The 27,994-nt window shown below is 41.6% G+C and overlaps 2 protein-coding genes and 1 long non-coding RNA gene across 4 annotated transcripts in view; 2 read left to right on the top strand and 1 right to left on the bottom strand.

Moving 5' to 3' along the window:
• The window catches only part of LOC148593136 (uncharacterized), a 396,995-nt gene that overhangs the window by 79,734 nt on the left and 289,267 nt on the right, over positions 1–27,994 (top strand). The window lies entirely within an intron of this gene.
• On the top strand, positions 215–7,722 carry CAPSL (calcyphosine like). Of its 2 annotated transcripts, XM_010217724.2 has the most exons (5): positions 215–351; positions 799–976; positions 1,797–2,006; positions 3,666–3,769; positions 7,615–7,722. In XM_010217724.2, exons 1-4 carry the CDS (start codon positions 215–217, stop codon positions 3,765–3,767), a joined length of 627 nt encoding a protein of 208 aa, XP_010216026.1. In that variant the 3' UTR covers positions 3,768–3,769; positions 7,615–7,722. The 2 variants fall into 2 exon arrangements, with proteins under 2 accessions (XP_010216026.1, XP_088388234.1); XM_088532108.1 differs by lacking the exon at positions 7,615–7,722 and having other exon boundaries at positions 3,666–3,799.
• On the bottom strand, positions 12,724–27,330 carry IL7R (interleukin 7 receptor). Its single transcript, XM_010217728.2, has 8 exons — positions 27,201–27,330; positions 21,027–21,165; positions 19,528–19,682; positions 18,190–18,344; positions 17,091–17,265; positions 16,742–16,832; positions 15,383–15,458; positions 12,724–13,341 (listed from the first exon to the last, which is right to left on the bottom strand). Exons 1-8 carry the CDS (start codon positions 27,289–27,291, stop codon positions 12,856–12,858), a joined length of 1,368 nt encoding a protein of 455 aa, XP_010216030.2. The 5' UTR covers positions 27,292–27,330; the 3' UTR covers positions 12,724–12,855.

The following is a 27,994-nucleotide window of genomic DNA, read 5'->3' as shown; positions in this document are numbered from 1 at the left end:
AAAAAAATGCACTGAAAAATCAGAGTTCAAGCCTAAACTCTGAGAAAGTAAGGGAGTATCTAAATGTTTGCAGGACGGGAATGTCAAGCATTTCTCAGTTGAAGGTAATGCCCTGCAAGTTAAGCACTTAGGATGCTCGGTACTATATTATGAGTTTTCAGTGCTATGTGTTGTTTACATGAACCCATGCAATTCGGGAGGTTTGGTCTTCCAGATGCCGGGCACAGCAAGGCATGACCGTGAGATGGCAATCCAGGCCAAAAGAAACCTGTCCAAGACCACGGACCCAGTAGAAAGACTTCGTCTGCAGTGTTTAGCAAGGGGATCTGCAGGCATTAAGGGACTTGGCAGGTGAGTCTAAGTCAAATTCACTATTCAGCCTAATAGTAACTGTGAACACTGCAGTGATCAGCAGTGCCAGAGTCATAACAAAGGAATACAGCATAAGAAAAACAAGATCCCTTTTCTGGGGGTGATAACAGTGTTAAACTTAAAACACATGGCCAACTTTTAGGTGGCTTAATATATAATGCAGAGGAGTACTTCTTCAGCTGGAGCAGATTCCATCTCATTTAACTTCATCTCTGTAAAATTCAGGCACCCAATCTAAGCAAGTCATCTCTGCTGTTGAAAGGTTGTTTTGTTTTGTTTTGTTTTTCCTTTTTGTTCCTTAGAAGACTGCAGAAGAGGGAAACATTATTTCAGTCAGGCGGCCCTATGCATTGGCTTTGTGATAAAGTCCTGCAGCATTCTGTAAGTTTTCTGTCATATTAACTTAAAATTACACCTTTTCCACAGGGTGTTTCGGATTATGGATGATAACAACAGCAGGACCCTTGATTTCAAAGAATTTATGAAAGGATTAAATGATTATTCTATGATGATAGACAAGGAAGAAGCACAACAGATTTTCCAGATATTTGATAGAGATGGAAGTGGGACAATTGACTTTGATGAGTTTCTTGTTACACTAAGAGTAAGTCTGGGAATTTACGGTATTATTGCATTAAGTGGGAAAAAAAGCCCTGTTTCTTCATTAGCTGAACATGATCAGTGCTAGCTAAATACAATACTGATCTTGATATGAGTAATCAGCAAAATCTAGATTTGTATTTAAAACCAGTAACTCTTGAGAGGTTAAATGATTCAATTTCCATATGCTAATATGTATACTAAATTGAAAAATTGCCAAAATTAACTTCTTGTGGATAGGAAACCTCAGAACCTAAACATGTCTCTGTAATTTACTGACATAATTGATGGCTCCTAGTAAGTATGTATATAAAATATCTCTAGGTGCCTAAATTCCACCTATATTGCAGTTCAGATAGCTACATGGTTCTGTCCATTAATCTCACTTCCCCATCCTTTGTCTTATAACATATTTCTTTATAACATGAGCTAATCCAGTGGGGGATTTCTCTGATTAAACACAGCATGACTGACTTTGACTGGGGACTCTTTGGACTCTGCTGGTATCTAAACAGCTAAGAAAGAGAAAATATTTAGTGTTTACTGTTGTTAAAATATTTAAAATTGATAGTAGAGAAAAGTATTCCAGGAAACATTTTCTTCTCTTTTTGTCTATTTATTAGCCTATTGTTTGACACTGGGTATATTCTATTACACTGATTTTTGGTAATATATCTCATGGGCTTTCTGTCTCAGGGGCAATTTAAACGATCAGTAGTTTGTGGTCCTAAGTGCATGAGCACTTTACTGTTAACAACTGAAGAATTTGGAACTGAGCAAGTACTTGGCAAAAATGAAATAAATCTGTTAATATTTCCTTACAGCCTCCCATGTCGAATGCCAGGAAAGAGATAATCATGCAGGCATTTAGGAAGTTAGATAAAACTGGAGATGGCATCATAACAATTGAAGACTTACGGGAAGTTTATAATGCAAAGCATCATCCTAAATACCAGAATGGAGATTGGACAGAAGATCAAGTGTTTAGAGCCTTTCTAGATAATTTTGATTCACCTTATGACAAGGATGGGAAGGTAAGTGAAGTATCTAATGTGAAGCCATGAAAGCATTTGACTTACAGCTAAAATTATTGAATGTAAGAATGGTGCCAGTACCAAATAATGCATCTGCAGGGCATTTCTGTCACATTCATGGGAAACAGTAAGACAAGTGAATAATCAGTGCTTAGGTCTATTGGTGAAGCTTGAACTGTAAGCATATCTTCAGACTAACCCACCACAACTGTTAATTTTCAAAATCCCTGTAAATCAGAAGATTTCTCCCTTCTCTGGAGAATAAAAGCTAGGATCCAGTTCACAAACAGGTTTTCTGGAATACTTTATGTTTAGCTCTTCTGTAATATATGTAATTACTTGGACAACTGACTTGGAAATCACTCCACAATAGAGATGGGTTTATCCAGAGAGAACTGAAGAAAGATTAGGGCTGGGGCAGAAAGGGAAAAAAAAAAAAGAGAGAGAGAGATGAAACTCACAGCTGCAGCTGGAGTAGGGACAAGGGCTGCCAGATGGACCTGAGGTGCCCAAGAGATTTGTGCCCTGAAGAGCTACTGGCCCAAAGCAGCGTGGGGAGGCCTTGCATAACACTCAGACAAGGTTTTCCCATTCAAATACAGAGCTTGGTCACCCTATGTGAGGGATTTCTCAAGCATCTACTTCATAACCTTCTCCATCTCCACGCCATTCAGGCTATTTTTTTCCCTTCAGTGTGTGTCTGCAAAGCACTTTGAGCCAAACTTGCATGTGCCTGACCAGCTCAGAGCAAGCTGAGGTCTGCCTACTATTTCCATATCCATATCCTCCATCCAAACTGTTGATAATAATGAGCCACATAGATAAGTTTTCCTCAGAACTTTGTACAATGCCTTTAACATTCCCCTGTCCCTCTGAAGTGGATTTCCTTAGGTTGCACCTGGCTAATGCGTGGCTATTATACACTGATCTTCCACCTGGTTTGCTCCAGCAGGCAAGTTCTCAGTCTGTAGAGGGGGAATTAGCTTTTATGTTTCTTGGGATATAGTTGTCCAGAAGTCCAGCTCTACTTGAAGTGGAGCTACATTCCCTGGATTCAGCCCTGAAAACTTACTTGGTCTGTTTTTTTAGGATTTGTAGCATATGTTAAATCTAATTTAAGAAAAATTGTGTTTAGTCTAATTGTGTTTACTTCAATTCCAAAATGGATGTCAAAAATATTCAAAACTCCCTGGGATTTGAAAGACTTTTTGTCTCTTTAAATGAGACTTATGTGAAACAGTGGTATTTTCTCTCTGATGAATGCATATGAAGCTCCTGGCTATATCTGGGTTGCACCAGAAATCATTTTTATTAATGATAATGCAAAGATGAGAGCATCCCTGTAAAAATTGCATAACAGTATTAATCTTCTTCAGCATCACTGATTTTAACTTTGTTTCCTGGTAGATAAGTTTAATTGTACATCTTTAATTCCTGTATAAGCATATCTGGAGGACAAGAGTTTTATTTCTAGTACGGAAGAAATTAACTTCTGTGGATTTTCACTGCCTTCATTCTTCCTGCTGGGTCTATTTTCTAACAATAATGTGAAATAACCAATGTTAAGATTTAATTAGAGTTTTTCCTCAATGTGTAGTTTTTATTACAAAATGAAGAAAATAAAGGTTAATTTTCCTATTTTAAATCCCTCTGCCTCAGGTCACAACAGAAGAATTCATGAACTACTATGCAGGAGTCAGCGCTTCCATAGACACTGATGTCTATTTTATCATCATGATGAAAAATGCTTGGAAACTCTAATTGTGCAATTAAAGGAATAAGACTTTACTTCCGCTTGCTGTAGGTCCACATGATTAAGTCTATGCACAACGTCATGCTCACTTTCCATTACCACAGTTTCCAGTCACAGTGCAGCTTAAAGCCCATCTGCAGAAGTGCTAGCCCGAGGCGGCGCGTTGGCGGGTTCCCCCTCCGAGCATCGGCAGCGCCCGTGGCAGCCCGCCGCTTGGCAGCCCCTGGCCTTTGCTTTCTGCACCCCTGATCTGTCCTTTTTTCTCTGAGACAAGCTCTTCATTTCCTCTCAGATATCTGCGGGAGGTTCCTGGCTGTATCCCCTCTTCTACTGTTGGCTACACCTGTGCTTGACAGGGCATGTAAGCAAAGGAAATACTCTGGAGGGCTGTTTAAATGTGAGAAGGCCTGTCCCAGGGTAAGCAGCCTCTGCTGTGCCCCAGCTGCAGGCACGGAGGGTTGCACACCCCTCTCCCCACTATCAGTGCTGTTTTGCTCAGCTTCGTCTGCCTCGCATGTGGGATGGAGCAACTGCCTAAGGGTTTGGCTCCATGCTGGGAATATGTGAGTTCCCCGTGTCGGGAAACTGGAGGAGGAAACAAATGGAGAAGGGAGATAGGGGCCAATATAAATGCTAAGGAGCCTATGCAAACTTTTTTCTTTGCTTGTTATGGATGGCTCAGCATTTTTGTGCATGTGCCTTGGCCCAAATCTCTGCAGACCTGATTATGTTTCATCTCTTCCTTTGGTTCCTATCTTTCTCTACTCTCAGATCACCTCACTAACATTTTCTCTTCAAAAAGGCATACCTGTGCTACAGCCTTTTCTTCTTACTGCTCCTGGAGCATTTACCAGTGTGGTGACTGCTCTCTGTACACAGTTACCACAAAAGTTACTACTGCTGCTTTCTATATTTATGCTGACTTATGAGCAAGCTGTGAATACTTGATCTCCCTATTCTGTACAAACTCTGCTTTCTGTTTTGTTCAAACATGACCTTTCAGTACAAGCAACAGGTACCTTCAATTTCTTAGCAAGAACTGTGTAAGATCAATGTTTCCTTTGATCCAAAAGGCTGTAGAAACTTTTACATTGGTTAACACTGATGGAAAGTGTCTCTCTGATGTTTGTCATCAGTCATAAGAGGTGTCTTTACCTACTGTGGTGCTGCTGAAGTGTCTATGTGCCTTATATGAAAAGCAAACTTCCTATGAGAAGTTTTACACATACCGGCTCGTTACGTAGCCCCTGTTTCTCATTTGTTCACTGGCTCCACAGCAGGCTGTCATGTTTTCTATTTATTTAGTATGTTCCAGATAAGAAGAAAGTAATGTAACTGCAGGAATCACAAAATGGAGAAATGATTTCCCAATCACATACCGTAGATAAATGTTTCATACTCCCCAGTGATCTATTGTGCTATGCACTGTGCAAAATTTAATCTAATTCCTAACCAGTTTGTTTGCTCTGTACTAACCCTTTCCAATTTTATGCAATCCTAAATACAATACACCTTTTCAGAAGGATTTTGTGGAAGGAGGAGCATCAAATGGTGCTACCAGACCCAACACCACCTTCTTAAATCGACAGCAGTGTTGTCTCTCACCTCTGCACCCCTTGGATGAAGCCTCTTATGGCTGATGACAGCTCGGTGCTTCAGGGTGGCATTTACTTCCTTGTTCTGCACTGAGCTTCACTAATAGGGTTTTGCAGCAGGACCTGAAAGATGTGAATGAGGAGAGGTCAGAGACTGTCTGGTCCTTGAGCAAGGGCTCTGCTCTCCCCTTGCTATGCAGACTGTGCACAGGGCACTGATGACCTCTCTCAGAGCAAGTCCTCGCACTTTGAGGCTCCCTAAATTTAGCTCTCATGACTCACTGGACACATTTCTAAGTGCATAAGGAGACCATTTTTTGTAATTATGTAATTTTGAAAATGGTCGCAAAGCACATTTCCAAGGGCTGCTTCAGGTTCCTTTGAAGTCAGTGGCAAAGTTTCCTTTCACTTCTGGAGAAAACGAAAAAAAGAAAAAGGTAACTGCAGAAAAGTGTATTGCTCTTAAGAAAAAGAAACAATCTGGGAAAGATGAACATGCAGTGCTTTTTACTTGTAAACAAATGCAATAGAATACAAACTGCAGTCTGTGCTGCCAGGCATGTCGTTTGATTAATATGTCTGCAAAATCTTGGGAGAAATACAGGCATTGCATTGACTGCTAAGTAGGAACATCTTTACTGAGACATGTGCAGACATAATCCTGCAGTGGGCACACATGCAGGAGCTTCAGAGAAAGCGTTTTGCAGAACATAAAGGCAAGCTGGAGTGCCCAGGCATCAAAGCTCATCAAGGCAGGTGCTTATAGCCACCTGTTAGCGCTATCCTGGTCTCCAGGGTACTACACTGTGGACCCAGAGAGCTGAAAATGAAGTTCAAGAGTCTGCACCGAGCTGCAGGTTGCTGTGTGATGGGTATAGACCCAGCAGATGCTGTAGATAGTTGAAACAGTACAGGGCGTCCTGCCGAGCTCGTGGTTGTACCATGCACACAGCAGATACACGGAGATAGGTGCCAATGCATGCCACCATATCTGGCACCAGAATCAAGATCATAAGATCTTGCTCGTATTCTAACACTATTTCTTGTTTCTGACTGTGCAATAGAAGTTAAACAGGATGACACAAACCGTAGGACGCACAGAAGCGAATGTTTTGCTTGCTGCTGTGTCACGAGCTCCAGGCTGCCCTGCAGCAGGGACATTTGTGCGGGCTGAGCTCTGCCCAGCCTGCCAGGCAGGCACAGCAGCTCCCGCCCAAAGCACTGGCTGCCACCTGTGGTCACCCAGAGAAGGAAAAACCTCCCCAGCCTCCTGCCTCTTGAAAGAGGCCTGCCTGAGCCATCAGAAGCCATCTCCACGAGCACTCACAGCCCAGCAGGCACAGGACTTGGAGGCAGAGGCAGGAACCACGGGATGCACACTGGGCGCCCCACATTTGCCCTGTGCTTTTGGCGTGACCACTTGGAGCACCCGATGGCCTCAGCAACATCTTTCACTGAATTATGACTTTGCATGTTGTGTTGCACCATGGGTTTTTTGGGCTTCATGTTTTTGTGTCGAGAGAGAAGCATTTGACTATATGTGATCAAAAATTACAGTTTGGTTTGTCCTGCAGCATAAATTTATTTCAACTAGACCACAAGGTATATTCACTCAGCTGATTGATTTTGTTGGTCTCCTGGCATAGAGCTGTCTTAGCATGGGCAGGTGCAAGTAGGTGAGGTTTTTGCATCTGGAAACAAGTGTGCGTATTGGCAAATGAAAGCTAAGTTGCTTTTACATAGTAGCTGTTGCATAGTAATGACTCAAAAATTTGTGACAGAGTAAGAAGAGCTTTGTTATCCCAGAGCTGAGCACGCTGAGCTTTTTTCCCTGACATTTCCAAAATGCATTTCTTTTTTTGTGTCTCTTTCTTTATTGCTTGACTAACCTCTGTTTTCTCTGTTTTCTTCTGGTGATGGTGCTGATGCTGGACTAATTTAATTTTCTTTTTGCATCACTGTTAATATTCATCAACAATTAGAGTGACTTTTCTTATATTCATTTTCAGGATGTATCAACTACTCTATGTCAAATGCAAGAAGCTCATTCCATGACTTCAGTGTCATTGGATCAATTGCAGTGTGAAAGCTGGCTGGATCCTACTGTCAGAGTAGCTGACAATCTGACATAAAAATGAGACTTCTCTGAAAGATTCAGAAGAATTATTTTCAAAAATCGGGCACGTTTACATAAACATTCTGCTTTGGGCTACCGTGTAGAGCCATAGCAAATTTTTAAATCTGTTTTTCTCATCCTTAGGTCACAAAAGATGAGTTTTTGAACTACTACACTGGAGTTAGTGCTATCTGTGGATAGTGATGCCTACTTCATTTTAATGATGAAGAAATCCCGGAAACTGTAACTTTTTTGTTTCTGTTTACCCTCATCTCTTTGATGTCAGAGACTACAAAGATATAAAATAATATTAATCTCAGCATATTTTTTTGTTTGTTTGTTTTCAACCTATTCAGAGAGGAGGGATTTGATGACGCCAACAGTGTCCCAGCGCTGGACACTTGTGTGGGGCGTCATATGTTCAACAGATGGCGCTTAAAAGCCAAGAAACAGTGGCCTTCCTGCGACGTGTGTTGCTCTGGGAGCAAAGTGGGTGGCAGCCTGCTTGCTTGCATCAGCAGTTGCATTTCCAGCATCATTCTCTGTTTTCTTGTGGGCCTGAATGAGAGATTTGCTTTGCCAGTGTCCTGACTTACACAGAACTGCTCATTTGGGGTACTTCATGGTCACAGCAATAAGGAAGTATTTGACCCTAAAATGGTTCTTAGCAGCTCAAGTTTCTGTGATTACAGAATCATGGGAAGGTATTGGAAAATACCTTCAAGATTATTGAGTCCAGCCGTACATATTATACTATATATCAACTACAAACTTTCCCTTATTCACTGCAATACTGCAAGGTGACAATATTATTGCATAAATACGGGCCTTCAAGTCAACAAAACCTTCTGCCAAGAAGCAGGTAAACCTCTACCCTGTGGAAATGCCCCGCCAGCACCGGCAGCCCCCTCAGTGCAGCGAGGACAGTGTTAGGGTTGGCTTCTGCCGTGGCCCCAAGGTGAGCCCCATAAGACCACCCCTCTGCTCTGCACCACTTTGGGCCATGGACTCACCAGCATCAGCACAAGGCCTCCCCCCTCACCTCAGGCCGGCAGACACTCTCGCGTTTCCCCATGGGCAGAAAAGTCACCTCAGAGGCTCTGTGCTCACGTCAAACGCACCCTGAGGAAATGAGGCCTTTCTTAGCTGTCAGTGAGCGGAAGGTGTCTTTGACTCACCATTTATTTCAGCGCCTAGGCCTTACACCTCCACCGAAACTTTTCTGCTCCTTGGGCAGAGATGGCCCCTGGTCCCTGGGTCTCACATGCCACCCTACCAATACCAGCAGAAAGGTTGGGGAGCCTTTCCAGTGAGCATGCACAAGAGGAGGAGATGTGGTAAACAAGCTAGTAATCCCTGCAGGGGACGGCTACCACCTTGGGAGGCAATTAACATTTTTCAGCCTCATTAAAATTAGGCTGTAACTGGATATGGCTGACGAAAGCCTCTCTAATTTCACACATGAGTATCCATGTGCTTCTGGGGGATGTTTGCCTGATACAAATGAGCTGCAAATGGATGAGCTGAGCAAGGCAGAAGTGGGGTATCGTGTAGGGCAGTCTGATGGGTATGTGTTAATGGAGGAGCCGGCAGCTGCCACGTGTTTGTGTTGTACATCAGGTACAAGCAAGTCAGGGTAGCCAAGCTCCTCTCCAACAGCAGAGTAGCTTGTACACATATGGTTGAGTACACAGCACTGGAGGTGAGAAGGGTGAATAAGAAGGTTACACTAAAGAAAATAAAGTGCTTACGATACATGGAAACTGAGCTAGACCAGGATGAGTCAGACTCAAGGTTGGGTTTTGCACTAGGGGAAATTCTCTCTTGGAGGTTAAGGAAACTCCTCCGGTGTGACCCAAGTGCAGGGTTATCAAGACATAGACATGGCTGTATCTGTGTATAGATATTATGTTCCTAAAATCTGGCGGTGGCCCAAAAAAGGCTTGTTTGTACGTATTTGGATTTTTCTTTTTAAAGGAAACTGGAAGTTATTCATTATACAGTTTTGTACCTATGCATGCCTATAAAATATGTGTTGTAGATAAGATCACATATGAAGTTCAGGAAGGCTGAAGCTTGGGACCACTGGAACATCAGCACCTGAAAAATAGTCAGTGACCACTTTTACAAAAGCTGCAGCTCCTGTGTTTCAGGCCAGATGGTTAAGGGGTAAGGAAATGTGCAAGTCTCTCTATGCTTCAGATAAAGATAATCCTCAAGCAGAATTATCTTGGTAGGAATTTAGCACTTCTAAAAATTCAGACTGACAGGGCTTGACTGTAGCCACTGTAATGACCAAACTGTTGACAATGACATAATAGCAGCTGGATGTGATTCAATTAACTGGTTTCATGACAATTTCTGAGAGCTAGGATATAACATACTGCACAGGAGGCTTCTTTGTTCTCTATTGGTTACATATGTGTCAGTATTCAGGAACATATTAATGAGGATCTATTTCTGAGGACACAGCCTGTATATGAATTTGTGTCATATTTATAAGTGTATTTATGCTCTTGCAAGCCTGAGGGTTTAACCTGGTGTGGATTCATTTCTGCACATGGAGGCCTGCTCAATGTTCCTGGCTCTCCTGAGCAAGGATGGGCTATTCAGAGGATACAGGCTGCAACTGCAAACAACCACCTTCACTAGCTCATTTCCAGAGTTCAGTTATCTCCTGATAATAACCTGGATACCAACGGGTGGGCTGGGAAGAGGAGTTAGGATGAGTTTTGTACTGCCTGACTGTTGCTGGGGACAGAAGTGGGAAGAACTTGAAGTCTCATTGTGCTTGGCTCTCAGAGCGGTGGTGATGAACAGAGGGAGAGAAAATAAACCAAGACCTAGCGCAGCTTGAGGGCACTTATGCATCTCCTTCCCACCAGGCTAACAGGGTTTTGACCTCTCTAAAGCAGCCAAACTCATATCCTTGGTACATCCTCCCATCAGAGACGCAGTGGCCTTGTGACCACCAGCTAGAGCTCTCCACATCACCCCCATTTCAGTGGCAGGCGGGTAAGAGGGTCCTGACAGATGAGCATAAGAAGGCTAAATCAGAGCGTCATAAATACATGGTGCAAATAGCCATGTCTTTTTAATAATGTAAAATGTTATTAAACAAAGGCTACATTTTATCTAATTAAATAACATGTAGGAAATAGAATAAATGTTTAAACATTAGCAGCTATGCAAAAATATGGCTATCACATAGGAGAAATATGACTATTTCAGAGTAATTAAAGTAAATAAACATCAAGTTTATAATACTCTCCCTGTATCAAAGAACTGAATGCTTTTCCAGAGAAACAGAAGGACTATTACTTACAGGTACCTTTCTGTTTAAATAGTGCAAATATATACCCGTGAAATCCCTTTTAACCTTTTAAAATGTGTATATGAATTCAAAATAAGCATAGCACATACTGTATATGATTTTTCTGATCCGCTTTTGCTTCTTCCTCTCTTTCCTTGCTATCTGTCATTCAGTTACAAGCACAGGATACCTTTCCAACACAATCTATCCACACCTGTGATTGCACTGTGCAAGTCTTCATAGTACAAGCATTATTAGCAGCTATTTTTTTTAATTAAATACAAGCATTACAAAGCAAATGATTATCCAAGGCTCTTATCTTTTTGTGTTGCATTTACCAAGTGCCATTTTGTGAGAAAAGCAATAAAAACAGTTCTGTAAAATGTCCCTGGAAAAACATGAGTCAAATCCCTGGGTCCTTTACACACAGAGACCATCAAGTTGGCTCTTGAAGGTTCCCATAACATCTGGTGGATCTGGAGAAAATAAAGTACCATCTTGGGAGTGCTGTTTTTCTAAAGGAATTTTTGCCACACATAACAACTTCTGAGTTGTTTTTACCAGTTACAACAAGTTAGAGCAGCTCTGAGGATGAGAGGTCTCCTTTTACCCGACTGACTGTGGGAACATGCATATGTTTTGATAAAGGATAATTTAAAGCAGCTAGAGGGACTGATCTGTCACAGGGAGGTGAACCCCGATTCCAGAGCACAGCAAAGTGACACTTGGATTCCCCATAGTCACACTCCTTTCTGCTGTCAGGGAGCCCTGTGGCTGTAGCAGCTTCACCTCCAAGCACTTTGCGGCGCGTGGCATCCCGGACCGACTGCGAAGGGACATGGCCTCCTGAGTGGCAGCATGTGGCGAAGCTCCGGGAGCCAGGTACAGTGTCCTGAAGACGGTGGATGGGGAGGGACAGATGCCTTCCTCAGTAATAACATCAGAGATTTTCTTTTACATTATCTTTACCTGATACTTGTTTTTTTCCTTTTTTCTTCTTTTCTTTTTTTTTTCCTTTTTTTTTCATTCATTTTTTTTTCTTTGTCAGTATCCATAAAGCTCCATTGTTTTTCCAAGGCCAGATGTTTCATGACAGAAATATCTGGCCAAGTTCAGTGTGTTCTCCTGCAGCCTTAGTCACTGGGAATAATGTTAGCGAAGAAAGGGGCCAGCTCGGTCTTTCTGTCCTGGAAAGAACTTGCTCACTGCACTAATGCTTGAAAAAGGGCTGCAGGTCCAATGTAGTTTGCAGGAAGAGCTGGGGCTTTGCTTTTCATTGATTTTGTTTCACTTTCTTAATTTCTTAATTAAGAAATGGTAGTGAAATGAAATATTGAATATCTTTAAGATCTGTCACAAGTTCCCAAAATCACCTCCAGGGCAGATCACCAACAGCAAAAAGTGGTTGTATGTGGAGTTTTACTTTGTTCTCATGTCTCTGAAAAAAGTCAGTCTGAGAAAATGTCCTTGGAAAGTGACATTACTCATGCAATGAGTGACATTTCTCAGCAACCTTCTGTCACAGTGATCAAGCTCCTGAATACCCAAGATAACTAATGCTTGACAAAAACTCTCATTTACTGGGATTTTACAATCCGCTGGTGTTCCTGCAACTGCAGCAGAGTTACTCTTGACGTACTCCAGCTTAAAAGAGATTGGATTCAGTTTGTTTTGGTTTGTTGCTGTGCTTCTTGCTTAGGCATTAATAAGGGCTTAGCTCTGCAACCAAGAGGTCAACAGAAGATTTCACCAATGTTTAAGAGATACACTGAGATTTCCAGCTACAAGTGCAATGTTGTTGTCCTTGGTTAATCAGATCTGGAAATTAAAGTCAGGGTGAATTAAATTCATTTCTGTCACAGTGGAGATTGCTACTGGCATACTGAGAAAGAAGGCTAGGCTGCCAGTTGCTGAAATGTAGATGCATCCTTTTGCTCCTAAGTGTAGCTTTGCACGTTGTTAAAGGTGCACCGCAGAGGGGTGCTACTCACTGACGCAGGAGACTGGAGGGCGAGAGAGGAAGTATCCTGCTTGTGCTACAGAAAAACAACATTCTGGTGTTTTCTTGAGGCTTACTGAGTTTTGTAAAAGCTGGACATTGTGACATATTCATCTTCATTACTTGCCGATCTGATTTCACTGTTTGGCTGCATAGGTGATACCGGTTCTGGTTGGGTTTGGCCTGAAGGGTACAAGGGAGGAGAGCAGTGGAGGCTGGGACCACCGTTGCACAGGGCCACATTGCTGCTGCAGACTTCATATGTGCTGGAGCTGCTAAACTCTTCAGTGGTCAGAAATTGGCTTTTACCAAAAGACCCATTCAAAGCTTCATCTGGCCAGATTCCTCCGTAAGTCACAGGCAAGTTTAAGTGGCTTTTGTTTATCCTAGTAGGGCTCATCTTCAGGTTTGATCCACTCCTATCCTTTTCTGGAATATTTGCCCGCAGAGCAGCTTCCATCTGCAGAAAGCTTTCCATTTCAGCTCTTGCTTGAATGCCATCCACTTTATGGATATGAACATAGCCAAAACTCTCTGGGTTAAAGCTTATATCAAAATTCTGCATGGCAAAGGGAACATTGTAGTCAGTTAACAGTAAGTGCTGAGAGTGCTGACTTAACAGAAAAGATACTTTGATAATGACCTGATGGAGAGCAGCTCTGTGGACAAGGACCTGGTAGTCTAGGTGGACAAGTTTAGCATGAGCCAACAACATGTCCTTGTGGCCAAGAAGGCCTATGGTCTCCTGGGATGTATTTTTAAGAGCATTACCAGCAGGTCAAGAGAGATGGTCCTGCCCCCTTATTCAGCCCTGGTGAGGGCACATCTGGAGAGGGTCCAGCACTGGGATCCCCAAGACAAGAGGGTTATAGAGCTACTGGAGAGAGCCCAGTGGAGACTACTAAGGTGTTGAAGGGACTGGAGCATCTCTTCTGTGAGGAAAGGTTGAGAGAGCTGGGACTTTTCAGACCAAGGAAACTGAAGGGGGATCTTACCAATGTATACAAATATTTGAAGGGATATTTGTCAGGAGAATAGAGCCAGAGTTTTTAAAGTGGTGCCTAGTGATAGCACAAGGACAATGGGCACAAACTGGAACACAGGAAGCTCCGTCTGGACATAAGAGAAAAATTTTATGGTAAGGGAGACTGAGCACTGGAACCAGGTGCCAGGGAGACTGTAAGTTTCCTTCTTCAGAGATACTCAAAACTTGCCTGGATGTGATCCTGTGCAATGTGCTGTGATCTTAGAATAATATTTATTTCTTTAAATCTAAAAATACCCTTGAGAAGATGTCCCAACAGGTTACCAGAGAATTAGCTGTGACCTGTCTCAGATTCCTTTCCCATATTAATTTGAATCTGTCTAGCGGTGTCTTCTAGACAGTGGCACCGGAGAAGGCTTTGTGGTCGGTGCAGCAGGTTAGTGCTGCTTTACAGATTCTTCTGAGCCAGATATCTACCACACACCTGCCATTTCATAAGAATGAATGTGTCAACCCACATAGTTCCTTTCAGTTTTCTGTTCCTAATTTAGCAATGTGGGAAGGAAATGTCTATCAAGACTTCCTGAAATATATTAGGGACGCTTGCACTGGAGAACACAAGAGATTAAGGAACCTTTTTAGAGTTTTGAAAATTAATGATTTGTTAGTAATGCGCTAAGCAAAGGCAGTTGTTCATTTGGCAGAACAGCACTGATGAGTTTCCAAGTGAAAAAACACATAAGGCCCAGTTGTAAGCCAACTGGTTGGCTTGTACAATTGTACAAACCTCATGGTCTGTACAATAGGCCTTTGTCTGAGAAAAAAAAACAAGAACAAAAAAAAAACATTTTATTTGTTTTATGGAACATGAGCAGTTCTGTTGGTTTATAAGGCTGAGCATCACCTGAGCATCAGCATGCACATTTGCAGGGTCTTCTATCCAGACTCCTGATCACAAAGTCACAGGAAAGTCTCTGTTGAAAAGAACCTCTGGTTCATTCTGGTCCATCTGGTCCAACCTTCTGCCAGAAGCAGAGTCTTAGGTTAGATTATCCAGAGCTCTTTCAGGTTAAATCTTGAGTATTTCCACAGAAGGAGTTTCTAATTTTTCCAGGCAATTTACACAATGTTTAATTTTTCTCAAAGTGAATTTTTTTTTCTTATAACTGAAATTCAAATTTTCCTGAAGCTGCTTGTGACCTTTGCCTCTTGTCCTATCGCCATGTATCCCTGCGAAGAGGATATCTCCATCTTTTCTATACACTGTATCTATAGTTACCTTTTGGATATTGGAAGGGTGTGATTAGATTCCCTCTGAGTTTTTTCTTTTCTAGACTGAACAAAACCTATCACGTTCCATCATATATCCAGTTCTCCAGCGCTCTACTTTTATTTTTGTGTATGTGTGTGTGTGTGCAAATCAGATCAGGCAGGCGCTTGAACTGTCTTATCCTCCAACAGCATCTGCCTCAGCAAATCCTACCTCTCTTGAATAAAATTTTTAAGTTATTCTTGGCAGACGGCCTAGTCCCTAGCAAATGGGCATCCCGTCATGGATATTAGTTATGTTCTCCATGGCTTATAGTCATGCAATAAGAACAATAGATGTACATACATTTTTTGGCTTCTTGCACAGTTGCTCCAAAGTTTTTTTGTGATCAGGAAGGTTTGGCCACACAGCAGGCTTGATCCTGAAACAGTAATGTTAGAAAAAAAGGTGCTCAACAGTAGCAGAGGGAGACATGTTGTGATCTATGAGGTTCATTCTGCATTATTTGTACTAATCCTTGCAGTCTTAGAGGTGGTTTGCATGACTCAGAATGAATTGAAGACTCAGAATAAAACAAATATAGGAGAAGAAGAGCCAAAAGGTCACCCAATTGTCATTGCTCTTCAGAATGCACAGACTGTCATGGTTAAAGGAAGACTCTTACCCACTGCTGGAAAAGCAGCAAATTGTGCTGGCAAAGGTCTCATTTGAATATGGCTATTTTAGCTGGGTTTTTTGTGGTAAAAACAACTTCTGCAAGTGGAACAAGCTGATGTGGTTAAAGTGCAAATTTGCACATGGAATAGTCTCTATTAAACAAAGAATTGCACATTGTTCCACTCCCCGGCCAACTATCTGTGCTTTAGACTTCTATGCTGTGACCTTATCCCATAAGTGTCATCTTATTGCCTTAATTAGTTGTCTTGCTGTGCAACTCAAGATCTTCAGTGATGCTATAGCTAGAAAATATTGCCCAATTGACACTTAGTGTTGCATTGATATGGATAATATAGATACAGATGTATATGAGCATATATTTATATGTCTGTGCATACACACACGTAAAAACCTTCTCATGTTTAAAAAGGGGCCCTCAGGTTTTAAGGGGCCTCACTGTCTAAAAAGTGATTTTCTAGAGATTTTATATATGCAGAGCTTTTAGTGAAGTTAGGAGAATTGAAGGTGCTCACGAACACTGAAAAGCATGGTACAGAAATTTCAAATTATATCTATACTAGCACCAAATGTGACCTTTGGGCTTGTGGCCTCTCCCCAGAGACTGCTGCCATGTTGCTTTTGAAAGGGTTAAAGTGTAGACATCCTGTTGACTCAGCATACGAAAGCAAAATAGACAATCTCTCCACTAAACAGTTTTCAAACCTCTTGAGATTCCAGTAAAGCCTATATTCACAAACCAACTATGCCTTCAGTGAGACTCTGATGCTGTGTTTTGTGCTAGCTTCAGCTCTCTGAAAATCCCAATGTTTCAAGCCCAAGACTGAGGTCCACTCTTGAAGTGGTAGAGGATAAGAGTTTGTCTTCTATCTACCAGCGCTCTCTATTGCCACTTCTTTACTCTTTGCCCACCTTTGGCTTGAAATAGAGATGGAAAGAGAAAGTTCATAAGTATAACAGGGAAAGTAGTATGACTGTCAGAATACAATTGGCTTCCAACTCTTTTGAATATGAAGAGACTTAGATTACCTGTTTTCCCAAAAAGTTAGGACTAGGACAATCATGACAATCGACAAAATTAATCCCAGTATGCAGAGTATAATCATGAGCATATCGGTGTCTAAAAAAAAAAGAAAGAAAGAAAGAGCATCTTCTATTGCATCTAAATGTCTTACTTAGCCAGTGTAACTGTAATGTAGCTGCAGGCAATAAATTAGAAATTAATGCCAAACACTAGGATCCCGGGGGTTCTGTTGCCACAGGGCACAGCCGCACTCGGGTGTCAGGGCACACCTGATGGCAGCCTGAGGGCCCCACCTCCACATGCTCAGGCTGAGCTTTTTCTCACAAGCAAAAGAAAATATTTTTTTCCCCTTACCTTTTTCCAGTGAGTGTTCCCTGCTTGTTCTGAAGCTCTTGGAAGGGCTCCACTCACTCCATGTGCCCCTAAAATAATCTCCATTGGGCTCTGAACGGACTCTCACCTCATACGATGCATCTTTTTCAAGATTTTTCCCTAGTAATTTTATCTGCAGGTATTGAGACTTTATTGTCTGAACACGGAAACACAAAAAATCCATTAATTTGTTTATAAAAGATGAAAAAAAGAGAGACATCACACAGGGAAACATTTTTTTTTTAATTCCAAGCTTTCAGCTATGCATAAATATGAGGCTAGATGCATCCTTGCAGCCCTCTGCTCTTTGCTCTGTGTGTTGCAAAGGCTTCCCTCATTACCCTCACAGCGGCAGCCTGGCTCCATAGCCAGGACAGCATCAGAAAGGACAGTCAGGACAGTAGCAGAAAGCGTGTGAAATGGCAGTAAGGCCTGCCTGGGCAAGAAGGGTACTATGCTAATTCTGCTGAGGTAACGGGCAATATACACTAACTTGGAAGACTCAGAAGGGAGAAGGAAAAAGTAAAGACTATGGTGCATAAAAAGACAACTTCTGAAAGTGCAACCGGTTCCTACAAAGTTGCAGCCTGCAATATGGTGCAGGGAGAGCTGCAGGGGTGCTCGCAGGAGAGCTGTTGCTGCACAATCCCCAGGCTAGGGAGGCTGTGAAGAGAAAGAGTCAGGAAAACCTATTGCTGTGGAAAGAAAGGCCAGGTCACAGGCTGTAACACTGGACATCACACCACCTACTAACTGGTAGGCACAGAAAATAAGAGCAAAGCCATCACAGAAAACCTCACTACTAATAATATTCAAGATGGTTCTGTTTCTTTATTACTTTTTCTATTTTCACTGCAAGGCACAAGCACAAATGAAGTCCAGAAAAGTATCTAGTTGCCACAGTTGCTGTCAGTCTGGAACTGTCTCAATTAATAAAATATTGAATACCATCCCTTGCATCTTTCCCGGTTTTCAGCTGGAGAACTCTAAAAGTGAAGATTTGACTTTTTTTTTTTTTAACCTGATACTGGCATTTCTGGTAATGTTAATTTCAGAAATTAATGAAAACATTGCCACTTACCTTCCAAATCCCTTCTTTCTGACGATAGTCTATTTGGTGTATTAATTTGTCCTTTAAGTATTTCTTCCACGAGTGTGGTGTACTATAATGAATAAGATATTCATTTGCCTCCTTTTGGTATGTGATGTTTATATCAAAAGGTATTTCTGGCTTAACTGCAAATGACAACAAAACAGGATATGATAAGGTCAGATTAATGCTACTCCAAAATAAACAGGTTTGGAAAAGCCCGTTCCAATCTCGACCCTCTTGTGGGTGACCTAGCTTGATGTAAGGAACAGTGTGGGGCTGACCTGGCCTCGCCTGCGTGAGCCTACTGACAAGATCCACTTCTTCATTTTAATCCCATCCTAAGTGGGGCCTGGAGTCCAACTTGCTGTAGCAGAGAAACAGCAGGGACAGCACTGCCCTGGGCTGTGATACTGAGTCCTTTGAAAATAATGGCAAAGCATCCCATGTCCTTGCACTGTCTCTGCTTGAAGACCTGAGGTTCAGTCCCTCTAAGCAGGGCTCTTCAGTTCTGTTTACTAAATTATATTTAACAAGCAACCTGTCAGTTGCCATGGTTGAGCCTTCAACACTGAGCTGTAACTAACTGTGATGTGGATGCTGCTAGGAAGGCAGTGTTGGCATTTCAGTAGTGTTATGATGCAAACCTCTAAGTACCTGGAGAGGGACTCTGTAATGAGGCGTTTCATGGCACAGAAATCTGATCCAGGCTGGCCCACAAACTGAGATGAAGCCTAAGATGAATACTGAACTATGCTAGGACAGAAATGCTCCTTAAGAAAAGGATGTCAGCGTCTATATGTTCCTCAGTATCCTTTCTGTGCTGTGGGAATCACGAGCATTGGCTTCGCACTGTTGATTCCACCACGAAACAAGTCATGAAGAAGTGAAATCTTGCATCCTCCTAAGCCCTGTGTGAAACTGGAGAGTGTCTGCTGAGCTCACACTATGTTGTCAGTCCTGGAACTGCAGAAGTCCTAGTAAGAGATGAACAAAATGTCCCTGCTTGACATTTCAGCAAATCACCAAAATAGCTATTTCACTCACCCATATAATTTGACCTAGGTCTAGGTCTGGGCAAATAGTGTGTAATAACAAGCCAGAATTCAGCTGCACTTTTTCAACAGACCACACTATATTTTGAAGCAAGAGGAACATTACACTCCACTATAAGCTAAAATCCAGCACAACCTACCTCTGACTCTCTCCTAGGACGCTATTTAATATTGCCTCTACCTCCTCTGGATTGACCTTTAAGATTTGTGCTGGACTGCTTCGTTCCTAGTAGTTTATATATCTCAGTAATGAGCAAAATGTTAGATGTCTTACCAATTTCAGTTAATATCAGGCTCTTGCAGATCTTTCTCTTCATCTCAGAGTCCATGCAAACATATCTTTTTGAGAGTATATCAGTAAACTGTGAGAAATACTCATCTTCATGTTTCTCCATATTGGAACATATATAACTGCTGTCTTCCTTGGTACTGTTGACCAAAGCGACACAATGTTAGTTTCCTCTCAGTCTTACTATAAAACAGTTAGGGACAAATTTCACATTGACTGAAGTGAGATTCCCTATGAATAATAAATAAGAAATTTTACCACACAAAAATATTAAAAGATTCATATTGTTTTTAGTCACTGTCTGTAAGCATAATGATCAAGTGATGTAAATCACAGTAGGAGTCCTGGAGCTCTCCAAGGAAAAAAAAATACCATTATTTATTTGGATATATATGTGTTCAGAAGAGTTGTATTTTAAATATGATCTTTCTGCTGACATTTGTAAATACAGAGCAGTATGTTTGGATGCTTGCTGAATGTAATGAGAAATTTCTTACTGACTGCAGTGGAAGCAAATACAGGATCAACACTCAGTCAGGCCATGAGGAAATTAATGGCACAGTTGTTTTTTATGAGTGGAAATATGTCTGTACTCCTACATCTGTGTGACTCCCTGATAGAGGACTGTCACAAAATTTCAGTCAAAGCCCAGAATTAAGCCCTTGAAAATAGAAAACAGAAAAATTCTAACTCGTTGGAAATAAATAATGATTAGAATAGCGAGATTAAAAAAAATCACTTTTGCTGGCTGCCACAATACTTTCAGTTTCAGGAAAAACAGGCAAAGGGAAAAGCAAAAGTATACATAAAAAAAGAGCTTCTTCAGCTAGGTGCACCAGTGACAAAAATAAGGTAGAAAAGAATTTCATGGCCTCAAGAAAAAGTGGAGATGATTGATGTGTTTGGTAGCTGATTGGGTGTTTGTGTATTCATTCTGGGATTTATTTCTATATCTTGGTATGTGAGAAGACAATTGCTTAATTTTTATCTTGGACATATAATGACAGCATTCCTCAGTGGAAAACTTCATACTTTCACACGAAAGAATTTTGTGGAGAAAAGATCTGCTTCTACAACGTTCCTACGTTGTTTTCTTTGACTGATATGTAATTTAAAAGGAAAATGTTCTTTGCACATGCTCAGCTACACCAGTAGAGCATATGGTTCACAGTAGAAGAATAAAGAGCAGGAATATTACAGATGTTATAATGCACATTACAGATCTTTTTGGCTAATTTTTTTTTATTTGGGGGATTAGATCTGCTTCAGTAAATTCTTATCTTTTGCTGAATATAATACTCAAACTTGGTAACAGAAACTTGGAATTCTTTGAATTCTTGGGATTCTTTGAATTCCAAGTGAATTAGAAGCTTTGTCTGTTTTTTCCAATCCACTTTCACAGAATATGCTGAGGTTATTCGCGAGTTCTTAGCATTGAGGCTTCCCAGAAGCTTTACCAAAGGACAGACAGTGACACCACTTACCACACAGCCAGGCTATAGTTAGTGTCGGGAGGAGGCAGCTCCGTGAAATTGCAAGTCAAGCTGCTGTAGGAATCCTTAAATTCCAGCTGACTGAAGCAGTTGATGTCCAAACTGTCTGGTTCATCATCTCCAAAGGTCCCTAAGGAGAAATTACAGAAAACTGATGAAGGAAACTTACTACAGAATCACAGAATGGTTGAAGTTAGAATGTACCTCTAGAGATCATCTAGTTCAACCCGCCTACTCAAGCAGGGTCACGTAGAGCACGTTTCACTGGATCGCATCCAGGCAGGTCTAGAATATCTCCAAAAAAGGATAATAATGTAGTACTACACATAATAGGTAGGATATAGAGGTGGGTATGGTAATGGAAATGACATTGTGGAGCGGTTCCTGCATAAGCATTTTCCAGAAATAAATCTCAGATGACATTTGCAGAGATGTGCTTGGAACCATAACATTTCAGATTATTTGAAGTTTTAAGGCAAGCTTAATAAAGATTCATAAAAGAATTGCATTCTCCTTAATCGATTGCAAATGCTCATAGTTAGCCCGAAGCTGCTTTCAGATGCTGATGATTATAATATTCTCAAGTCTGTTTCCAGACAGTCTTAAAACTTACTTCATTTGTTTTACAGATCTACTGTAAAATGGGTTGTTTCTTTAAGTTGTTGGCTAGAAGGAAGAGAATCAATCTATCAGTTTTATAAGAGGAGAAGAAAACTTGCTCAAAATGAAAGGAAAAGCCCCTTACACCTTTCAAGTTTTTTCTCAGTGTATGTGACTGAACACCCCTGCTGAGAAAGCATGAAGGTTCACTCCAAAGGATCATTTTTTTGTGAACTATTAAATAACACTGTGTAGCAGATGGCTCGATGAGACAAGACACATGCATCTGCCTTGTTCTATTAGTCATGGTCAAAGAAGGGTGCTGAAGTCATCTTGGAAACTGTCTATGTGAAAGGTCCCAGGGTACAGTGCAAAGTGGAGAAAATTAACTGTTCTCTGTGCAATTTAATGCCTTGTAGCTGATGGTGCCATTCTAGCCAAGGACAGGGATGTGCTAAGTTTAAAAGTTACAGAGGAACTTTAGTCTAAGAAAAAAGTAGGATCTAGTCCATTTGAGAGTTCCCTCAGAACTTTCTCAGACAGGTTTTCCTACTAGAAACCACAGACCACAACTAGCCCCTGTCATGCAAAGAGAAACAAGACTTGCTCAGGAGGTCCAGTGAAAAGCAGAACATTTATGTCAAGGAACAAAAAATTTTTGAAAAAGAAGAGAATGGAAATGCACCCTGCAAGATACGCTCAGCACAATTCCTGCCAGCCATGTTTGGGGCTGATGCGCAAGGCTAATGTCTCCTCAAGGGTAAGGGCTGGTCTCTGCAGGAGTTTTTCTGCTATGGGAGTTTCAGACAGGAGAGCCTGCAGTGCCTCAAACATCTTGTAACTCTGAAGCAGTAGATCTACCCTGCAGGAGGCAAGAAGAGCAGGTCCCCTTGCGATGCCTCCGGGAGGACCAGCCGCCCTGAAGACAACTGAGAGTATCAGTGCAGCATCTTCCTGCCCCTGCCCACATGGTGCTGTGAGACCACGGCCAGGCTGCACATTCCTCAGAAGACTGGAAAAAGATTATGTACTTTTAGAAAAACAGGAGTATTTTGCTGTCACGAAGCATTTGAGTCCCACAGCACATTCTGATTGTATTGCAGTGTTCTCTGAAATGTCACAAAATTTGGGCTGAGGAGGGAAAGCTCAAATTTTCTGCCAGAACGCATGGCTTCCTGCAAATTTGCTTTGATGACTCATAAAACAATTGCAATTTGACTAAGAGCATATGACTGGTCCTGCACTTGGCATATATGAAGTCAGCAAAACAAAAACTGATGCTTTAGAGAAGAGCTCTCTCTGGCAGAAGCTTCCAATTCACCGGGACTTCATAATGAATGATCAATGAAAGGGTCTCTGTGAGGAGCCCTCAAGATCATCCTTTTGGCGGGAGAAACACCTCTGCTCCTTTACCTGTGGCTAAGGATCTCTGTGATGATATATAATCCACTGCCTAAGAATCTCAAGGATCATTCCTGATCCACCCTTACCTTTGATCATCTTCCTCATGTTTCTCTCAGGTGTGGCTATCCCAGGTGATGCCACAGAGAAAAATCCCATTAGGAGAGTGACCCATGTAAATACCCATGTGGGGAAATGTCTGTGGAAACAGATCCCATGGAAAGTCCCTCCCAGAGAACAAGGTGATTGTTGCTGATGTTGCCCAGATAAATTCAAACTACTGAGTGTAGCTGGCTATTTGGATACTGTGATTGACAGTCATACCAGTGATGCATCTATGCTGCAGTAGCTGGTGTATGTCCTGTGATCCCTGGTAGATGCTGCCAGTGTACAGGACTTTGCCCTGAATGGGAAAACAACTGAGATTTCCAAATGGTCGTGATTTAACAACAAAAGGAAATCAAGGTTTAGTTTTTTGATTACTTTAAAATACAAATAAAGAATAGCACCCACCAGTGTGCCCATCAGCCTGTGTTCCTGTTGAGGTCAAAGCTGAACTACATCTGGCATTGGGTACGTGAAGTAGTTCAGAACAGCAGCGAAAAATGCAAATGTGGTGCTGGCGGGGCCGGGGAGGAGGGCAGCGGTGACGAGCAGGAGCGAGGGCAGCATCTGGCTGCATCACTCCAGAACTTGGAGTCTGCTGCTTTGAGGGGCTCTGAGCTGCCCTGACAGCCGAGCCCAAGGGCCCTTTTGTGGCTACCAAGAGAGACTGATGCTAAGAAGCTACGAAACAGTTTTCCAAGGTGAACCCCGCTCTCCCCGAAGGATGAGGAAATGTGTCATCTTTTACCATCGTTGCCAGTTTGTGGGGATACTCTGTCCAGCATAGGCACACAAAAAAAGAATGTACTGCACTAATCTGCTGGACAATTAGCATTTAAAAGAGAAAAACAGAAGTTAAATGCTGCTCTAGAATGAGCACAGCAGCAGGTTCACACAGCAGGAGATCTTGATCACCACAGCCCTGAGCCATCTTGTAATACATACAAAATGTATATTACATGTAATTATTGATCTGTGGGTAAAAGTATGTGCATGCATATACATATATTCAAAAATGAGAAATAGACAAGCGAGCTGAAATTAATCTGCATAGGAATTATTTTAAATAGCCAGATAGGTAGATACACCCAAACTTACACACAGATATGTCACTTTTGAAGCATTGCTAAAACTCAGATACAAATTTTGAGAGCTTGATTTATTTATATTTACTGTTACCAAAAGACAGCATTAAAATTTCTGAATTAAGATGACTTAATCTATATAAGAGATACAGATTGCTTGATGCTTTCTGTGGAAAAAAAAATATTGTATTAAAAAAAACCCTCTATATTGTATAAACACACAAAAGTGATAAGCATCATACTAATAAGTACCACATCAGTAAAAATTCTTTCAGCCGTTTGATACTGCTGTGCTGAAAAGTGACAGAAATTTCAGATAATTTTCTGTGAGTCTAATTGCAAAATCAAAAGAAAGAAAAAATATTGGTCTTGCAATTCAAATATCTGCTTAATGTTTAACTAGCACAACTCACTCTTGGGCAGGACTCTCAGATACTAAACTTCCATATTGTGATTATGTGGTTCCTTATTCATGGAAATCACATTGTAATCAGAGAATATATCATAAATAAACTTCATGACCAATGTTACGTATGAAATTGGAAAACCTTCTTCTGGTACTGTTCCTCCACACACTAACAGAATTTTTGCTTTTAGCAGACATGTACACGTACATAGCCCCAGTTACGCTACCCTAAGCCTCAAAAACAACACACACAAATATGTTCATCACGTAAATGGTTCTGATGACTCCACTGGAGCTTGCACTGGTAAGAGCCCTTTATACAATTTAAAGTTTACATAATTTTGTGACTTTTTTTTTTCCTTGATCAGACCAGAGCATGTCTCTGAGATCTCTGAGCCTGGGTCTGGTGAAACCAAGGCAGGGCTCAACATGTGGGAGGAGAAAAAACAGTCCCATGTCTACCAGCATAGCACATCCTTCACCAAAGTGGTCGACTCTTGGGTTTGGACAACACCTAGCTGAATGGTCTGAATCTGTGACTCTCTACCAAGAGCAGAGCTCATGTGCATATGTCCATGCACATGCTTAAACTTGATGCTCTGAAGCTGCTGGGATGAACCAGAGTGCGTAAAACAAAGGACACCAGTAAATGCTTGCAGGATCAGTGACTGAATTACTCATGTAGATAAAGTTTTCCCAGACAGAGCCTTGTGAACTGCCCTATAGCAATGGACAGAGTATTGACAGGATTAATCTCATTCAGGGAAAATCGGTATAACCAGAGCGGTTTTGATGCGGGTTGGACAGACCATACAGGTCTGTGGAGGAGGACCACCTCAGTCCTGTCCGCTGACACCTGGCAAGATGCTGGTCCTTCTTCATGTGGCTTTGTAGCTCTCTTCTGGTTTTGGGGGATCTCCATCCCCCTCCACCAGTCTGTGGGTGGCTGGAAGAGAGGAGACAGAGCTAGGAGACAACCTGCACCTTTCAAAACAAGGTGAGGGCAAGAGCATTAGTGAACTTCTTCCCTCACCTGCTCGTAAGAAGCTGACAAGATGATGCCCGCTGGCTGGCAGCACTTCACTGGGACTTCAGCAGGGCAAGGATGAAGTCAGACATGGAAGGCTCAAACACCCATTCCTAGTGATTTACCCGGAGCTGTTTAACTTGCTGACCGAAGCCACAGAGCTCGTAAAGAAAGCATTAAAGCTGCTAATTGCTCAATAGGGGTTTTCCAGATCTGTTTATTTCTAAACAAAGAATTAGTCCTGATTTACTGGAAGCTGGTGAAAAGGCTTCAGTGACTTCAACTGTAAATCATTAATGCTGACAACTCACCACAGTAACTGCTTGCAATGTCCTAAACAAACGTTTCTAACAAAGTGTGTAAACGAAAGGCAAACAGGAAAAAAAAAAAAAAAAGAGTTTATTAGAGTCAGACCTAAGCTGTTCTCTGTTTTCTGCACATGCTATCTAAGTATTTGTATAGCTCTACCTGTATATGTGCACATACATATACATATATATGATACCTGACATGCAAGGGGAAAAAAAAGAGATCCTCATGATTAGATCTGCAAGGTAGCATAAGCGCACAGTCATTTTTTTCATCAAAAAAAAAAAAGAAAACCTTTGTTGCTTCCAAACAGTGAAATTCTGGAAACCCAAAATTAACTCCTGGTAACTGAGTGAGTGTCCATGTCCTTCATGCACAGTACAACAGACTTTGTCAGTGCTACTTATATGAAGGAATACTGTCAGCAAGTAAAAGTTTAAAATATTTGAAGTTGAATCAGAAAATCCATTTTTCCATGTCCCTTTTGAGAAAAGAGAAGGTTGAAAGATCGGTTTTGTTATTCTTTTTATAGTTTGCCTTTTAATCTGGACAGTTCTGCTGCTGAAGAATTTTCATCTGTCCAAATGAAATTTGAAGTAGGCCTGAATTTAAATTGCTGAATTAATTTATAATTTTTGGTGGACAAGTGATGGATGGTCATTAGTGATGGACTGTTGAGCAGCTGCTCGTGGAACTGCTGCCTCAGCCACGCTATCACAGAGATGGGCATTATCCTCGTATATAATTTAGATAACCTTTTGAAGAAAAAAAAAAAGATTTTTGAAATGGAACAGCTTGGACCAAAGTTTAACTACATTAAAACATTTTCACTGGAAGAAACTGCCAAGTGAAAGAAAAGTCAGAATCTCACCCTTTTCTGACAGCAGCTCAGGGTAATTTTAGCCTATAAAAGAATTAATTGTTCCCTACCAACAAGAGTAATTCATCACATAAAGGTAAATTCATTGAGAAAGGCTAGACTAGCCTGATCTTTCATGCCCTCTGCTTCCAGCTATCTGTGATTTGATTAAAATTTGGACGTTACAAGGAAAGCAAACCTGGACATCTGTAGATAATCCTCCAGCTCCACATTTATCTGAGGCACTGGCACTAACAGAAAGAACCCAAACAGTAAAACACTAACACATTTTACCCAGCAGTTATATCTCTCAGCTTTAACCCAGGTTTTCAAGACCATGTATGAATGGAGAGATGAACATGAAATTACTCACCATCACCATCTGCTGAGGTGCAACAACTTTCCCCAGAAGTCATATGAAGAAACAAGAAGAAAATGCTCAACGTGGTAGCGGTCCGTGTCATCCTGAGCCAACTGCATGTGTGCAGTACGTGCGCGCACAAAACTCTCGCTCAGTTACTTTATACTAGACGACAGAACAACCCATTGCCTGATAAAGAGACCGCAAGCAGGGGGAAATGTAAACATGCCGACAAGGATGACTAGTGGCAGAGAGCAGGAAGCCAGCATGAAGATATTAGCAGAGCTTTTACTTTGAAACTTGCTTCCCACTTCAAAACTAAGGGCCTGATTCACTAAGCCCATTGGACTCACTGGGCAAAATCTGGTCAAGTCCAGTGAGTCAGAGACAAATTTCTTGGCTTATGCCCCTACTTTTCCCAGTGGGATATTTGCTATGAATTTCCAGGGGATCATGATTCAGTCCTTATGTTATGCAGCTTATTTCCAAAAACAGAGCACTCAATTCCACCTTAGTTTCAATTGTTTAGTTCCTCACATCCTCTTTCCTCTCAGTGGAGATACACAGGTCCAAAAGGGAAAAATTATGAGTCGTGAATTCCCATGCTTACACTTTCAGCGCTGGCATTGTGCAAGTCCCAAGCGAGGCAACGACGACCCTGACAAGTTGCAGTCTGGAAGATTAATCCTGCAAAACTCTACTCCTCAGAACAAAGTGACACACCTCACAGTTTTTTGAGTTTTGGACAAAAAAAGAGAGGCAAAAAAAGGAGGATAGTGAGGAGGTGCTAAATATTTCCTCCATGC

This window comes from Tinamus guttatus, unplaced genomic scaffold, assembly GCF_059628265.1.
Source record: "Tinamus guttatus ecotype Peru unplaced genomic scaffold, ASM5962826v1 Tinamus_guttatus_pri_ptg000455l, whole genome shotgun sequence".
Lineage (NCBI taxonomy): Eukaryota > Metazoa > Chordata > Aves > Tinamiformes > Tinamidae > Tinamus > Tinamus guttatus.
This window is presented reverse-complemented; position numbering and strand designations above follow the sequence as displayed.